This window comes from Diadema antillarum, unplaced genomic scaffold (genome assembly GCF_040938485.1).
Source record: "Diadema antillarum isolate AM-2024a unplaced genomic scaffold, OU_Dant_1.0 seq00000207_RagTag, whole genome shotgun sequence".
NCBI classification, from domain to species: Eukaryota; Metazoa; Echinodermata; class Echinoidea; order Diadematoida; family Diadematidae; genus Diadema; species Diadema antillarum.
Window position 1 is genome coordinate 470049 of NW_027271266.1, and position 18353 is coordinate 488401.

Sequence of the window (18353 nt, forward strand, 5' to 3'; positions counted from 1 at the left end):
GGCTTAGAGCAGAAAATACATATAAAAATAGTCTTGACATACACATTATCTATCTACACAAGTAGGTTTGTAGCAGCCAAGATTTGCCAGAAGCAATGACATCATACCTGGTAGTTGTCAAGTTCTAAAAGAAAGAAAAATCTGTCTGTTAAATTCAAGTTAAGTCGGGTATAGACCTTATAACTCCTTGCCTTGAGTCTCAGTGTTGACTTGGCTCATTTCTGTCTTTGGCGATTACATTTGGCAAAGCCCAATATCGCAACATGTAGGCTCATAACTAGGATTTTTTATGGGAGGGTTCAGAATTAGAAAAAGTGGTCTTATTTAAATATGTTTATGTTCAGTTCCGTTATTTTAAACATTGGGGACTCAAAGAATATTTCTGGTGCCACTTCTGGGTTTAATCAGCTGACAAGCAAAGAAAGAAAGAAAAAAACCAGGCTCCCTCCTGCAATTTTTTCATTTCTCGTGCCACTTCCGGGTTTCATCGGCTGGCAAACAAAAAAGAAAAAAGAAGCAAAAAAAGAAAAAGAAAAAGAAGAAACGGTTCAGCACAATTTTCTGGTGCCACTAAAATCAGCTAACGTGCGCCTGGTGCCCCCCCCCCCCCCCCCCCCCGATTTGCTGCTGGCATAGGGTTCCTTGGAACCCCCTGAATCCCCCTAGTTACGGGCCTGACATCACACTGGGAACACTTTGTACAGGTACCATTCGTGCCTTCATTGTTTCTTTCAGTTCGGCATCTTTTGGGGTGCTTGATCTGTGAAAATACTGTTGCAAAGGACGTGCTTGTAAACATCCTTACCAAGCAACGTCAGCACACATGAGCTATACACTTGGCAGGTTTGGGGTTGCGATTTTTGTATGGGGTGATACTACAAGGGTCAATCCAATCCGTGGCAACACTGACTGGCAAAGTGCAGTCACATGACTTCTTTTCTTACACCAGCTTCATATACGAAGACAATTCACAACCCTGCAGCAAAATACTAAAAAAGCAAAATAATTTCTGTCATATTTCCCCAAATCACTGCAACAGTAATTTTAACATCACATAAAAACTTAGAATTACATTCCTCCCACTATCATACATAGAAAAGTTACTTTACATAGAATTTTTATAGAATTTTCAGTGTTTGTATTTCAGGCAGATAGGTACACACAAATCTCAATTAATGGAAGAATTATCTTGTTAGCATCCTAACTACTGCAAAAAATGAAATGGTATTGAAAAAAAAAAGCATATTTATTTGATACATAATGACATCTGCAACAATACACATATTACAATATACTTTCCTAAAGTAATATAGTTTCAATGATTGATAAATCTGGGCAACTGTTTCTCTATGGTACAATACATGGTCACAACACTCTGCATCAAACAGACTTTGCAGCACCTATAAGCTTTAAAATCAATTTATATTTCGTTACACTTTATGTACATATTTCTTTATCACGATCAAGAGAGTATTTCTCCTTCTTTTAATCTGTCAGAAACAGCATTTTTTTAAATACATGCAATGTCCATGCTTTGCATAAAATTGATTTTGAACATCGGTCTACTACACTGTAGAGATACTATAAGAGGTCCATACTACATCCTTAGGATTCCTGGACTATAACAGGCTAAACGTTTCTATTTCAAGTTGTCATGACTCAATTTCATTTATGCACAAGCTACGACAACAGAAAAAAAAAATCATTATTTATTGTTCTGTGATATCATAATACCACCTATCCCTCATAAATCAAACTTCATCATCATTTTGTAATTAGAGAGAGAAAAGGCTCCTGATTTCCATGTACACTTTTTTGTAGTGCTGGCAGCAAGAATTTAGTTTTGTAAAAATTCTGAAAAAAAAATCAAATATTGTTAAACTTGCTTTCTTCATTCACAATAAACTCAAATAATATCATGGCATTGAACTACAATTGAGAGGGACAAAAAAAAATCATTCTAAAACAAATATGACAATAAAAAAATGACCTAACAGCAAATCACAGCTGTAAATTGACCCTTTGTGGATAGTACAATAATGTAATTGGCAAGAAAGGAAGGGATGTTAAGATCTGCCTTTTAAAGACCAAAAACTCTGGAAGACAGCAATGCTCTAATATCTAAAATCAGCAATGACAAAGCTACAAGCAAATACATATGTGAATAAAAAAGTTTGGCAAGAATTATACAGTACCAAGGTATGTCTTGAGAGGAAGTTAAACTAACGCGAGAGACTCAAAAATTGTCTTCAATGCACTTCTGGTTGAGCTTACAAGCCATTTCTTGTACTAGCCACTTGTTGGTAAACCAGTAAAGAAAACACCATACATAGTTTGGGAATGACATTGATAGAAATGTATGTTAGGGCAAACTAAAACTGTCTTTAATCAACACACGTTAAACATAGCTGTCTGAATGCGCACACTGATGATCTCTAGTTCCTGGTTAATGGTGGCTAGTAAAACAGGAAAAGAAGTCCTGCTGAGTTTCTTATGCCAAAACAAGGAGAACAATGTACAAAATATCAATGGAGTTTGTAACACATTCTTCACTTTGAAGACATTGTGCGGTGAGTAAAATTAAGACAGCATTCTAGATATCCCTCAACAAGCTGACTTTTGCATTTGCACTATCTTCCTCTGGGTGTAAGAGTCTACACAACTATATGAAGAAACAGACATGCAAAATAAGTCTTGGCATGTGTGACAAATCTTGATAGCTCCCAAACATCCAAGATCATTAGCAAAAATTCATTTCCCAATGCTGAATGGGGACTGGATTGACTCATGATGGAATATGGCACACGGCGTGGCAACAAGCACGAAAATTACAGAAATTGTTACGGCTTTCTACCCATAAAGTACTGATAGAAATCACATCTGCAGGTGGAGAGATAATTATTGTCATCGTTCACAGCTTTCCATAGTCGGGAAGGCTTCAGCAAGCTCCTTGTCTGTAATCCGGTTCTTGAGTCGAATCTCGTTCAGCTGCTGGAGGTAGGACTCGAGGTCGACCATGAAGGAGGGAATGGCGACCACGCCATCGGCCATCACCGCCTCACGCCGCAGCCGCTCCACGTCCTGGAAGGCCACTCGGCCCATCTTGACCAGGGCGTGGAAGTCGATCTCGTGGCGAAATCGCAAAACCTGCAAGGCCCCACTGAGGTAGACCTGGTCCTTGTTGAAGCAACCTACATACATAGTCGAGGAGTCAAAGAGAGGGCAGAAAATTTAACTCAAAGTGATCATTGAGACGTACAAAAAATAAGATTGTGATTCTTTTAAATACAATACATTTCATACTGCAAACAAAACACAATAAAACAAAACCATATCGTTTACTTTTTTAAGTCGGAAATTGCTCATAAAGTTTGTCCCAACATGCTAAAATCGAAACTTATTTTACTGTGTCACATATTTTTAAATTGTTTTCTGAAAAATCATTGACTACTTGTAGAGACAAACTTTTCCTCATAGGATACATGACTTAATCTTCGAAGAAGTTTGTTTCAATATCATCTCTATAAAAACATGTGGGCAGATTCTGACTGACCTGGCTTGGAGGTGTCCCCCTGACCCCGCTTGGCACGCATGCAGTAGTCCCAGCGAACCTCCGGGTTTTTGATGAAGCGGCCGAGGTGCTCGAAGAGGTCTGCGAAGGACAGGAGTGAGGCCTGGTAGACAGTGTAGTACAGCATGGCGGAGCGCCACAGGCATGGGTCATCCCGGCCCAGGACACTGTGGAGGCTAGCCAGCCCTTCCTCTGTGGGGTTCATGGGCAGCAGGGCGTGCCGCTTGCGACCGCGATTGTTGTGCCACGGCTGGTAGCGGTTGTTGGCGCTGCGTATGTAGTGAGTACCTGTGATGATACCCATTGCAAAGAAGTGGTTGAACAGCATTAGCGATTTTCAAAGGATGAAGAGGAGTTTGCACTTTCTGGATATTTGATAAATGGTAATATACTTAGGCCTGAACACACAGGTGTCTTTGTCTACAACTACTACAAAAACAACAACACCAACAACAATAATAACAACAATAACAACAAAACTGAGGGTAGTTTGATGAATTTAGTTACAGATATTGTTATCTGCTTGCTGATCACCAATTTAATGCTTCAACTAATTTACAATTTATGAATTTACAAATGATCAACTATTAATGGTCAGTCATATTCTTCCTCCAGAATAAAAAAAGAAAAGAAAAGACAATCACTCCAGATTATGTTAGTATAATGCTTGAAATACAGCACCAGTGGGTTGAGAGTTTTGAAACATAAAGTGAGAAGATAATGTTTAGCAAACAGTCAAGAAACTTGGCTGTGGTAACCCCAGTTGTCATTCTCACCTATCTCATGCTGCAGCAGGCCCCTGGCCCAGCCCTCTCGTAGCACTTTACTGTTGACATTCATGGTGGGGCGTGACCGCAGCCGAGTCATTACTGCTCTGGATAGAAGGTCCGGTGTCAGGTTCAAGTGGACCTGGTTCTCCAGCCCCTCGGCTGACACAAAGTCCTTGAAGAGCCAGCAGAACTCAGTGTGTGTGAGGCGCTTGCCTGCAATGGCTTCCTCAAAGGCCTCATAGCTGCCATATTTATCGAGTGCAACCTCCATGATCTTTAAAGCCTGTTTGTTCAGTTAAATGGGACAAAAAGAGAAGATGTCATTAACATCACACAAAACTCGCAGGATGGTAGCCATGTGTATGGCAGTTTTGTGACTGTGTATATCAATAATAAGTAGCTCTCTGGCAAATTAAGGATGTTGAAAGGAATTGGCATGTTTGCAGCTCTGCCTATTAACAAAAAAAAATAAAAATAGAAATTACTTAAGTAAAAAAAATTATCACAGCAAGGCTGCACACTGGCACTGGTCCGATGATCCCTGACCAGTAAAAATCACTGTTGGACCAGTAACTTTTAAAGGAATTTACCACTGAAAAACTGAAAAACTGGATAACTACTGGACCAACGGACAGGTCAGATCAGTACAACAAATGGGTAGTATGTAGCCCTGCATAAAAGATATAGTATCAAATTTGCCAGTACAGGCTGCACCTCAATGCTACATAAATTTCATCCAAATGAGTAGTGCCATTGTGAGGCATTGACTGTTAGTGTATTGGTACCTGAATCGATTCAGTTCTTGACCAGAGAAGTAACTTCTTGGAGTTGGAAGGTTGCAAACATTCTGACATTTTGAGTACATCCTGTCACTGAATACTTGTAGTTGTACATCTAAAGTAAATCTATAACTGAATCTAAACTATTTTCAATTTCATTAACACTAGTATGAACCTGTTCAAGAAAAGTCCAAAGTATTGCTGGTGTCGACAGGAAATGCCTGTTGTGGCAGAATCAGCCTGTCCTCAACGGGTTAATGAGGGCAAAATACAAGCCGTAAAAATATCAATGAACACAAAATATCCTTTACGGCAATATTACTTTTTCTTTCTTATTTGTTGTGTGTGTGTGTTGGGGGGGGGGGGAACACAATGTACATCCATACTGATTGATACATACCTGAGGGGCAAGTTTATGGGACGCCAAGCTGTAACTCTTCATCACCTTTTCGGATGCTGGATGATCATACTCAAACTGCGGGTTATAGCGCCCACGTAATCGCATGAATTTTTCTTTCTCCGACAGTACATTATTTGGCTTAATTGCTTCTAATATGTACACAGATTTCGACTTCTTTGGCTTTGGTTTGTCGACATCTTCAGCTGAATCTACACGCTCACTTTGTCGTCCTTTCTCAGTCCTTCGTCTAGTTGTTTCAGTTGAGGCTTCGTGCAAATATTTACTGATTTTGACTTGGGCTTGGCTGTCAACAGTTGATCCATTGGATTTCAAACGAGGTAGCTTAATATTTTATTCGATTGTCCAGTCTTCGACTTTCCTTGGGTGAGAGGCAATGATTTTGACGGCCCTTGCATGGGAGTCGCAGCGGCATGATGCTGACTTGTACCCGTAACGTCAGTTCCGCTGGTTCGTCGTCCGGCTTTGGCAGTCCCAGCACGAGAAGTGGTGGGTGGGACTGGTCTAAGTTGCTGAAGGCTCGAGTTGGAATTTTTGCGAGTAATACTCCTCGGTCTTGTTCGATGTAGTTTATTTCTCGATAGTTTCCCTCTCCGACTGAGTTGGTGAGTTTTTACAGAACCAATCTCACTCCTTATGGGTTCGACAGCAATCATGACCTTGGAGTTAGATTTTCACCATGGGCGAGACTCTTCTATCGCACCATTGTTCCTCACTTGTAATCGCGAATCATAGCAACGTCAATAAACAAATACGTGGGATCGTGATCCCGTGTTATGTTTTGGCGGAGGTGCAGCTGACGATGTGAGGGCGACATACATTTAACTGTGTAGCGAGGTGCCGTGAATGAGCAGGGTTAAGGGGAAAAAAAAATTATAGCTCTTTATTACCCACTAGATCTCTTTATAATAATTATAATATTAAGGACCAGAGACCCATATCGGTAACCATGGCCTTACCCTGGAATACATGTTCCTGCATGTACCAGTATTATTTTGGAGCATTTTAAACACGCTAGCTAGCGAGTGGGTGCATTGACTGGGGGGGGGGGGGGGGGGTGGGGGTGGACAGGTGTGGTGGGCGTATCCCCCCTCCCGCACGGGGGAGCTTTGGCACTTTTATAATTTAGGAATCTTGTGCCTTTTTTGTAATATTTGGAAATTTGTCAATCCCAAAGTAAGAAATATCAATATTCAAGGACAATGTGATTGACAATGTAGTATCTGTCACCTCATTTGTGCATAGATCTGCGTTTTCACCATGTGATAAATCTGGAGATGGGACGGAAAGGGGTCAGCAGCATCCAATGGCAGATAAACACTTTCAAAACTAAGCTTTGGGAAACAATTCAGAAGAGAAACACACAATCTAATATAGTCCCTCTGGACCTGTACAAGCAAAAGAATGGGACTCAACTCTAAAATGTAGGCCCTACTATTAAAGTACAATGAACACACTCTCTCGAGCGGTAATGTTCTTCTTGGTCATTTATATCCCTTCCCGAGGATCAGGACCACGAATGGATTGGATTGGATTGGATTTAGTGGTTCACAATATACAATCATTGCTTTTTAGTGAACCTCTCAGTTCTCTGTTTCCCCTCTAAACATATCTTAGTTTTGCCGGCATGTATGTATGTATGTATATCTCTCGTTTCGCATATTGTAATGTATGTATGCTTATGATGATAATAAATTTCTGATTTTTTTCTGTGTTATGTTTTGTTGGAAGAAAAATGAGAATAAAAATAAAATGAAAATAAATGAATTGAATTGAATTGTATCAAATTGAATTGAATTAAATTAAATTAGATTGAATTGAATTGAATTGAATTGAATTGAATTGAATTGAATTGAATTGAATTGAATAGAGACAGAGCCAGATGGTGTTGGGTAGGGTCTGGGGATACCACCTCCCACACCAGGAAACTGAATTTGCATTCTTATGACTCGAACTTCAACGATCTGGTTCACACTTTAGGGGAACTATTAAGCAAATTCTCATTCAAAAAGTGAGAAAAACATAAACATTCAGGACAATGTAAATGGCTAAGCGATCATGGTACTTCAGCACGCGTGTCTTTTACTGTGAACCAAGTTTTTGGAAGTGAAACAAGGGGGGAGGATGAATTCCCCCCTTCCCCCACCAACACCACATGAGAGAGCATTTGTATTTTCACATTTGAAATCTAACAATCTGATACACACTTTGGGTTGAATTTTAAGAAAATTTTCAATCGGAAAAGTTAGAAAAATAAACATTGAGGGACAATTTGAATAGCTAATCATAGTGGTGTATCATGCATTGTGTGTCTTCACTGTGTACTACTTGTAAGTCCATATACAGTGTACAGAGGTGTATGATAGCGTTCACCTGCAAATGACAAAGTAAATGGCAGTGAATGGAAAGGTAATAGATAATCACGATAATGCCATGTGTCACACAGGGTAACAAGATGTGCGAAGTTTGATTATTTTTTTTTTGTATAATACTGTAAAGAAATCCGATTTCTATATGAAATCATATTGAAGAAAATGAATCAAACAATCAATAAAATAATCAATCAAACAAACAAACAAACAGATTACAAGAAATAAACACACACACACACACACACACACACACACACACACACACACACACACACCTGCTTGCTTGTTTTTAGGAGAAGCTCAGTCCAAGTCAGAGACTGATGTGAGATGATCCATATCTTACGATTGGATTTTTTTCAACTAAGTGAGAACTAACCACTGAACTTGGTCACGATCACTCCAGTCAGGTGTATTACAGTTGTTTATTGAGCAAAGGCAAACTTGTCAATATTTCCCCTAGACGGCTTGTTTGGAGAGTCATGTGAAGAGTGTGGTCGCAAAACGAGTTTTAAAACATTTTAAAGGGATGGTACAGTTTTGGTGGAGATGAGAATTGTGCTTTTAACTTTTTGCGAGATACAAAGAAAACACTTATGATATAGAACTGAGCATACCATTTTAGGAGAAATTCAAAGTTTATTTGATGAAAATCGGGTTTGGAATGACTGAAACATCCAAAAACAAAGTACAACAAAGTGATCATAATAAAGTGTGGGTCCCACACTTTATTAGAAGCGCTCTTTTTTTTTGATATTCAAAACCAATTCAAAACCATTTCAAAACCAATTTTCGTCAAATAAACGCTGAATTCCTCTTAAAATTACATGCTATTTCACATTTCATAAAAAGTTTCTCATTATCTCATCAAAAATGTTAGAAATCTGAAATTACATCTCAACCGAAACTGTACAATCCCTTTAAAGTCAGTCCATCATCAGATAGAGCTCAATAAAACCTTTCCAATGATACCTCACTTATTGCAATCACCAAGTAATATTCTTGAAAATATGATTCAAAATTTCATATTTCATTTTCTTATCATTTTCTTTGTTTATTCACAACTTTAATAGTAAACATCGTAAATTAACAAGAATGGAAGTAACTCGCTTTACAATCAGACTCTGCATGTTGTGAAGCGAAGTTCATGGATTCCTTTCATTATGTCTACAACCACCTGCAGTTTTGGTTGCGAATTATTTTGTTCGGAAAAAATAGCTTTTCATGACTTATTATTGACAAAGTAAAATTCTTGGCACTCTTTTTTTTTTTTTTTTTTTTGGTTTTGACTCAGCTATCGTGGCACATTGTCTTCAGAAGACCAAGACTTATGGATACCGATATCTTAGACAGAAACGATCATTTCTCTCCACGGAACTCTGATATACTCTTATAGGCATTGTTTACCATTTGCAGATTAAACAAAAATCCAGCTTTAGTCAGTGTTAGTGCTTCAAAATAGCTATAACGTGTGAATTAGGGATAGAAACAACCAATGTAAAAAAAAAAGTTAATCAGTATAGTCAATATCATGTATTGTTATTGTAAAAAATATGACCAATACTTAAAATAAAATTGTTTCTAGACTAAACCGTCTACAGATACGGTCTGTGAGAAAAATAATCATATCTTCTTATATTATTCTAGGCTTTATTGTAAAATTTGTATATGAGAGGATGTTTTGTGATACGACCGACTTACACATATGCAACAAAATTTAATGTGATAACTCGAACATTTTTTTAAATCACTGCTCCCAATGGTAAACAGTACATTTAATCTCTGAAGTACAGTAATTGTTTTGTCTCAACCCGATCTTCAGGCACTGCTTCTCCTTTCCTATATAAAAATTTTAAATTTTGTTTTGGAAGTGGAATGAAGCTTAACTCTTTTTTTCGTATTATCTGTTCCGTCCGCTTCATTCTTCATGCTCCTTTCTGTTTACGCATGAAGTTGTCACTATTGGTTCGAAGAACGAACTTTTTTTAGAAGTTACAAACAGACAAGCACACACACATACACACACAAACACACGCGCACGCCCACACACACACACACACACACACACACACACAGGTCACACACACACATACATAAATCATGGAACTCATTTTCATTTGTCTTTGAATGCTTTGGGAGTATTCTGGGCGCCTTTTACAAAATAATAATAGTAATGATAATAATAATGATAATCCCCAGGGTTCTCATAACATTGATCCATAATCATGATGATTATACATGGGTGTTTTCCACGTGTTACTTCTATAATGCTATATCTATATGAGCCGATATTTCGTAATAATAGTAATACATCAGTGTATGCATATGCATGTGTACTCTGTATATTTGTAATCAAGATATTTTTTTCTGTCTGTGTATCAGATTGAACATACATATACATCACAGTGTATATGGGCCCTATTATACATACATATAATACATACATATATGCGTACACATGGTTAGTGCAGTGTGATGACAGCACGGGAAAGGTAGTGACGAATACTAACTACTGTCATGATTATAGAAAATTAGTACTGCAGGTTGCACATTTTTGAGCTGCAAAGTCAACGTAAGAATCTGGCAACAAATACATAACTTATTCTGTTCGACCAGAACATTTTCAGTCGGCAACGCATTTGTGCACCGAATCATGAATAACCATAGACTTTCGAAGCAGTGTGCCTTTACATATCATCGTAATAAGACATTACCAATACTCAGTGCAGTCAAGAATAACAACTCAAAACCTCAAATCAGTCAACAAATTCTAATCTCAGTGGATTTCATTCCTCTGTCGGCCATAGTGACTGTCCGCCATGGGCTTTTCTTTCGGCAGTTGCCTTTACTTGGAAAATTAAAGTTCACATAAGAAGCCGATCGCCAAAAACTGGACTGTTTGTGTTTTTGAAAGGCTTATTAACCATACTTTCCTATCTCACATCTTTCAAACCCCTAAAAAGGTTGGTTTTTGAGGAATATGCGTTCAAATTTCGTCAAAATATCGAAGCCTTATTCCCCGTTGAGTCAAGACCCCTAGATTATGATGTCACGTAAGGGTATTCCCTCTTATGTCCACGCAAATGCAGTGCTGTCAAAGCTTTAAAATTGCGTCATATCGCTCTCTTATGATGGATTTTATGTTCTAATTTGTTTAAGAATTATTAGAAAAAAATGTTCTAGTGAACGATTTTTTGATACATCACATAATATTCAGAAAATTTAGAATTTTGAGAGGACTTTTTTAGTTTTATTTTGGTTGGAAAAATAACGTCCCGCGTAAAAGATTAATCCGCGAGTGATGCGACTCTGTACGTGCCAGCGCGCGGTACGGTGCGGACGCCAGATGCTGCCAGCAAAGAGCTACCTCTGTGTGTGTGTGTCACTACGTGTGTGTGTGTATGTGTTGTGTATGATGTGCATATCGAGGCAGGAAACTGGGCTGGTGTCGCTTGCGATAGCTCCTATAGGCCTACAACACGCATCACAGCATAGCACGCACCCTGTACTGTACATATCGGATACAGTCACGCTCACAAATCACGTACGTCTTGCAAAACAACCAGACTAAATTTCTGTCTACTATTATTAGTTTACTTGTGGATTGGTTATGATCTTATCGTTGTTCATTTATATGGCATTTATATTTCGAAAGTGCACTCGCGATGCTCGAGTCACTGGCACTATAAAGCCGAGAAGTCGGTTGTGAATACAATCATGTCCGCTTAGCCAAAGTGCGAACGTAACCATGCTCGCCATGCCGGCTGCCCTGGCTTGCAATCGCGATGCTCTCTCGTCCGCTCGGCTCCCCGAATTTTACCGGCGGGGCTGCCTAGCTGCTGCTAGCTAGCTGCGCCTGCATACATACGCGGGGTTCGTACGTGTTGTAGGGCGCTCAATACGGTACATGTGAATCGAATGTAAACTGAATACCGAGCACGTACGTACGCACGCAGCGCACACAGGGTATGACAACACATAGGGGGAGTGGCTTCTGCGCTTGTTACGCGTATTTTCTAACCGCTGTACGCTCATTATCTGATCGCTGGAGATCCACACGCGAATGCAGCTTTTCGGCGTTGTTTGCAAACATGATTTGGGTCACATTTTCATGCGTGCTCGTAAAAAAATGGGGTGATATTGCTGTGATTTCAAAGTTAAATTTCTCAAGATAGAAACATCATTTCGCCATGAAATTTGAAATATGTCTTAATGAATATGTCTAAAATCGAGACGAGGAGCATCCCCGTCGTTTGCCATTCCATCTCCATCGAAAGGCAGCGGCTCATAGGGTTGCGGCACCCGTGGCCCTGCCGCTGCTTCCCCGGCTGGATTGACGTCGACAGCACCTTGCTCTCCCACTTCTCCATCGTCCTCTCCCCAGCTTACATCTTCCCAACTTCCATCGTCCTCGTCTATATTCTCGTCCCCTTCTCTGCTTTTGTCGCTTCATTCCTCTTCACTAACGTACTCCTCAAAGTCCATAAAAAGATCACTCTGATAACTCACTGTTCTCGGCCATTTTCGGAAGGAGTGAAAGCTCAAAATTGATCGACGCGAAATTTCGAAACGAACCGCTATGAAAAAGTTACGATGATACAAATGTGAACCGCACGTACGTACGTACAATGCATACGATACGAGCTGCGAGGTGATACGTCATACCGACCGACGGCCGACCGGATCTACTTTCGCACCAAAACTATGAGGAGAAAATTGTGATAATTGTGTGAAATTTGGGCTTGTTGCAGATCATAGTAATACAAAATAATTGTTTGAGAAGAAGCAGTTCATGATAATACTATTAAGTGTAGACAAACAGTAAAGAGTTGGTGTCAAAAGTATAAATAGCAGAGATTTCAGACTTTGAAAAAAAATTGACAGAAATTCTTTCCCGATGCCAAATGCTTTTCTACAGAGCATCCGGGGCCCGTGGCTCTAACTACCCTGGCGTGACGTCACAACTTTTGGAGTCCCGTACTGTGGCTGGTTTTCGAGGGGGAGGGAGGGGGATGTTTGGGACTTGCAAATAGCGGATATCTAGATGCTTGCGGGGATTTGAGCCAAACTTTTTGCATAATTGGTCAATTACCAACATATATTTCATCTACAAACGAATTTTACGAACATTTATTCCCTTCATATAGGATCTTTAACGAGCATGAGGAGTCTATCAGTGAAATAAGCCAAATAGTGCTTGAAAAGACAACTTATGTGGTTATAACATAGAAAGCAGAGACACATTGTATTTTGCACACATTATGCAGTGAAAGACGCCAAACGTGTCATAGCAAAATTATATTTACTAAGATTTCGTTTCACCACTTCTGTTCAGTTTCTCATCGCTATTATAGGTGGATTTTCAGTTACAAAGCATATCACCATCGTATACGGACAAAATCATTATCTCAATCATAAAAAGAAGGATGTAGGTATGTGTAACAAAACATGGGTTCTATATGTTGAAACATTCAAAGAAGTAAAATAAATTTTGAAATGGTTATCATCTCTTACACTGAGTCGATATTGGGAGTGGAAAAAGGCACGCGATTTAAGGGATGATATAGTTTTGGTTGAGATGGGAATTTGGATTTCAACTTTTTTGCGAGGCAATTAGAAATCACTTCTTTGAAATATAAAAGGTCATACGATCTAAGTGGAATCAAAAATTCATTTCATGAAAGATGGTTTTGAAATTGTTGAGCTATCAAACGATTAAAACAAACTTATCTTTATAAAAGGTGAGACCCACCTTATATTAATTGGACCGCTTTGTGTTTGGAAATCTCAGCCATTTCAAAACCGTCTTTCATCAATGAAACTTTTGATTCTTCCAAGAATATTGTATGCCCTTTCATAATATAAATGGTTTCTAATTATCTCACAACCGGTCAAAATCCGAATCCCCATCCCAACCAAAACTATACCTCCCCTTAAATGTACATTTAGTTTTACGTGGACAACAAGGAAGCAAAGAATGCTTGTACTCAAGCAGCCGTGGAGAAGATGACTTAAAATTCATTTTCAAGGAAGAGGCGACGATGATAAAGTGCCTTGCCTACGGGCAATTTAGTAAAACGGCTGCCGACAGGGAACTCTAGTCCGAGACCTTATGATTGATAATCCATTGTCTTATATCAGCAGGTTTCATCTTCTTCAGCTGATCGTCAACTACCGTACAACAAGATAATCATATTCGCGGCATGAAATTTTCACGAATTGTGTAATGGAGCCAACGCCCCTTGGGAGCCAAAGCCTCTTTTTCACGGCATGAAAGTTTCGCGAATTGCCATTGGCATTTAGTGCAAATACTGTAGACAAGAACTTATGCGTTCATTTTTAACATTTCGCGAACCTTGACTCTCTCGAAATTAGAATGCACGCGAACATTATTCCTCGTTTTACAGTAACCGAGTTTAGAGGAAGTTGGACGCGCTCTTAACCAGAGGGTAAACTCTAGAAAGTGATGGGTAATAGAGTAAGCTCTAAGGCATGCCAAGACAGGTGGAACTTTCAGAGCTGCTCTGGAAGAAGTTACACATGATGTCATGAAGGTTGAGTACAGCAAACGCATACTCGCAATCCCGCTTCATCCGATAGCACACCTCTCGGCAAGGGAGTGGGCTCGGCTCCCGAGACCACGACTCCGTCGAACCACTTTCCACGCAACCACTCGGGTAGGCTGTCGCGCAAATCAGCACCTTGGCTGCGTAGGGACTGCAGGCGACGTAAGCTTCAAGGAGAGACCAAGAGGTGAAAAATGGCGTCGCCGAAGCTTCCACCAGCCCTTCCGATCTGTTATGTGGGAGAACCGCTCGACACTCGGATGGGATCAGTCGACAATCTCCAATAGTCCCACCTAAAAGTCCAAAAATAAAGTTCAGAGTTGATTTGCAGTGGTATAGCTATCAGTAGACAATGAGATTTCTAAACGAAATCATAGGTTTGTGTGATTATAATTATGCTGGATACGGATGAAGTTGTCTTCATTATCATACGAATAATATTCGGGTAAAATATTCATTATCGGAAGGATTATATTTACGGGATATCAATACATTACAAGCGAAATTCGGCAGACCGTTCAGCATGAATAATTGCAAAGGCATCAAAATGTCTTGAAACCTTTATTTTGATTAATACTTTATGGACTTAATTATATTTTAGCTTGTGTACATCACTGGCATAGTGAATGGCTATAAACAACGATTCGTTTTTTATGACCGATTTTGATACAATCATGTATAATCATGTGAACGTACGCATACAAAGTATTCATGTATATAGATTTTGATTCATCGAGATAGTATGATAAAAGCGTGTAAATTGAATCTGTTTGACTGGACTTATTCGTGAAAACGAGAACAGTTTCGTGACTCGTCCGAGTCACTTCTTCAGCTCTGGCTGGCTGGCGAGCATTCACACGTGTCGGGCGAATAGTCGATGTTACTGCCTTTATTGTTTTTACGTCGAGGAATTTTCTCTCACCACCCACTTATCCACAAACTTGGAATTGTAAGGACTCTGTTTCACAGAGCATCCTACCTCCGTTCTTCTACAGAGACGAAGAAAAGGGAATACCAACACCTGCCATGCCTGTGCACCGTCTTGAAAACATGCAGATTCAGAAACTGGAGCATTGAGAAAGCCCTTCACTCTCGAAAACGTGACGTCAAAGACAGGGCATCCAATACTAGCATATCCCAGAAACGAAGTAATGGCGTTTCGGATCGGTACTGCCAATGACTATCAGAGGAAATTTAAAGGGGATGGCTAGTAACTGATCAGTGGGAATCGGTGGGAATGCTGGGGGATGATTGTTCCAATTCTTGTGGGATTCATAATTGTTGTGTGAATTATTATTTGCTTCAGAACTGTCTCATATTCAAGTAATGTGCAGTTTAATGCCCCGTCACTGTACAGGCATGCTAGCCTGGAACCATTAAACTGCACATTACTTTAATATGAGACCATTCTGAAGCAAATATTTTTTTTACACAATCATTGGATATAATATTATAATGTACTCTTAAATGAATCCCACAAGAATTGGAACAATCATCCCCCAGCATTCCCACTGATTCCCACTGATCAGTTACTAGCCATCCCCTTTAACTATTTTTAGCTCATATACCGGATTCCTCTCTATACCTCAAGCCCGCCAACACTCTTCGACAGAAACTGGTACATGTACATCCAAAAGACAAAATTCCAAAACACAAACGGAACAATAAAATACCAGTATACAGGAATCAGTGCAAAGGAAAGGACTATAAAGACTAGTATCAATGGCGAGACCAAACAGCTTCTCCACAAACGTCTTTGCCAGCATTGCAGATCCGGATCAGCGGGGAACGAATCTGCCGTGTTCACCCACCTGAACAACTCGGGGCACCATTTTGAGGACAAAGAAGTCAACATCATTGACAAGGAAACCAGATGGTTCGAAAGAGTAGTCCGCGAAAATCCTCGGGAAGGGCGACTCCGACACAACCTTCCACCAACATACAAGTCGGTGATCCGGAAAATTCCTCAACATACAGACAGTAAAGGCAGTAACATCGCCCATTCACCCATACGGGTAAATTGAATGCTCGCCAGACAGACAGAGCTGAAGAATATTTAGTGACAAGTCATGAAACTGTTCCGTGATTTTCACAAGTAAGTACAGTCGAATTGATTCAGTTTTACACGCTTGTACGTATACAAAGTTACTGTAATCATTATCATGCATCTTCAATCTGAACGTGGCAGCAAGTTCCCAAAAGTTATACATTCTTAAAGTAGAAGCATTAGAATGATTTCTTCAAACGTAATTATCTTAAAACAATTTCAAGTCATACTTGTTTTAGAGCGTGTGTATATTTAAGATTTCACTTCCATTTACGTCCATCCCTCTAACATACATGTACAATCACACATTCACACACACACACAAACACACACACACACACATACTCTCTCTCCTTCCCCCCCCCCCTCTCTCTCTCTCTCTCTCTCTCTCACTCCTCGTTCTCCGTATCTCTTTTTCTTCTCGATGTTCTTTAAAAACTATAGCTGGAAGAACTATGACACAAATTCCACAAGATGGACGTTTCATTAGAGAGATATTGGGACCAAATTACATTATGATACCTTATTTTGATAATTGTATAAAGATCACAGATATAGAAAAACAACCCAACTGACTTCAAAGATTTAAGATTCAAAGAGATTCAAAGATTCAAATCATTTGACGTGATACTCACCGTTTGAAGGTAAAGATGGTTGTGACGAAGTGCTGTCGATGTTTGATAATCCTGTAGGTTAAAAGACGTACAATATACAGATAGGCTGTCAACGCAGGAAAAAGTTAGATATAATCGATTAGTATTCTTATCATTCATTCCCATGTCTTTAGGCTCGGACATTGTTCAAATAGCATTCTCATGAATGCAACACTAGTACAGAAATGTTATATGAGATTTAAAGATAGTAGCTGTATCTTATTGATGTACAACTCAATTAGAAGTGAATATATTTCACTATTCGACTTCTGCATACTGCATGTACTGGATGATCCTTTGCGGGTGATGTGTCATTTGCATATCAGAGCGCAAAGTACGTGTGTAATAGTCAGCAGTGGCGGATCCAGAGGGGGGCGCAACCGGCGCACGCCCCCCCCCCTTTTATTTTTTGTTAAAAACAAAAGAAATAAAAAGAAAAAAATGGAAATGAAACTCGGAAGTGGCACCAGAAATATTAGTCACGCCCCCCCCCCCCCCCCGCCCCTTTACAGAATTCCTGGATCCGCCCCTGGTCAGTTGTTGTTGTTGTTGTTGTTGTTGTTGTTGTTGTTGTTGTTGTTGTTTTCAGTTCGAACTCTCATCGTCCCATGTCATTTTTTTCGAGAACGATTCTTGCCATAAGCAGTCCAACATAACCAGCAGCGATAGGAGGACGGAAGGAGAACAACACAAACTAATAAACTACAACAGCAACCACACGACAAAAAGGCGAACAAGAAGCTATCTCCATCAGAATTTATCGTAACTTAAAGATTTTGCACATCTCATTTCAATTCTGTTTTCCCTTTTCTTTTTCTTTTTCTTTTTTACCGTTGTGAAAGTGATGTTTAACTGACTTGGCAACAACGAATGCTTGTCAAACGGAATTGCAAGATTTATACAAACAGAACTGGTATGTCTGCGAAGCTCTCTGCTGGTTAGCTCATACTTAGATGGAAGAAAGATATGAATGCATTTTATTGGATTATCTGTGTGAATAGTGAGTGTTCCCTGAAACACCCTATGAGCTCACGTGTCACTTACCGCGTTCGCAATGGATCCCCTCATAGCCTGGTTGGCACAGGCACAGCACGGTTGCCGAGCCGAAGACAAGCCGATGGCTCACACAGGTCCCTCCATTAAGACAGGGGTGGCTATCACAGGGTTCGTCATATTCTAC

The 18353-nt window shown here is 39.7% G+C and overlaps 1 protein-coding gene and 1 long non-coding RNA gene across 2 annotated transcripts; both read right to left on the reverse strand.

The window, feature by feature from the left end:
- Positions 1-2894: 2894 nt before the first annotated feature.
- Positions 2895-5836, reverse strand: LOC139728958 (putative tyrosine carboxypeptidase MATCAP2). The gene is made up of 4 exons (XM_071639885.1): positions 5521-5836; positions 4348-4624; positions 3554-3859; positions 2895-3191 (listed from the first exon to the last, which is right to left on the reverse strand). Exons 1-4 carry the CDS (start codon positions 5623-5625, stop codon positions 2905-2907), a joined length of 975 nt encoding a protein of 324 aa, XP_071495986.1. The 5' UTR covers positions 5626-5836; the 3' UTR covers positions 2895-2904.
- An 8874-nt stretch (positions 5837-14710) lies between these two features.
- LOC139728959 (uncharacterized) lies at positions 14711-18342 on the reverse strand. The gene is made up of 3 exons (XR_011710845.1): positions 18218-18342; positions 17156-17206; positions 14711-14766 (listed from the first exon to the last, which is right to left on the reverse strand). It is a non-coding gene; the product is annotated as an uncharacterized lncRNA (long non-coding RNA).
- Between the last annotated feature and the right edge of the window lie 11 nt (positions 18343-18353).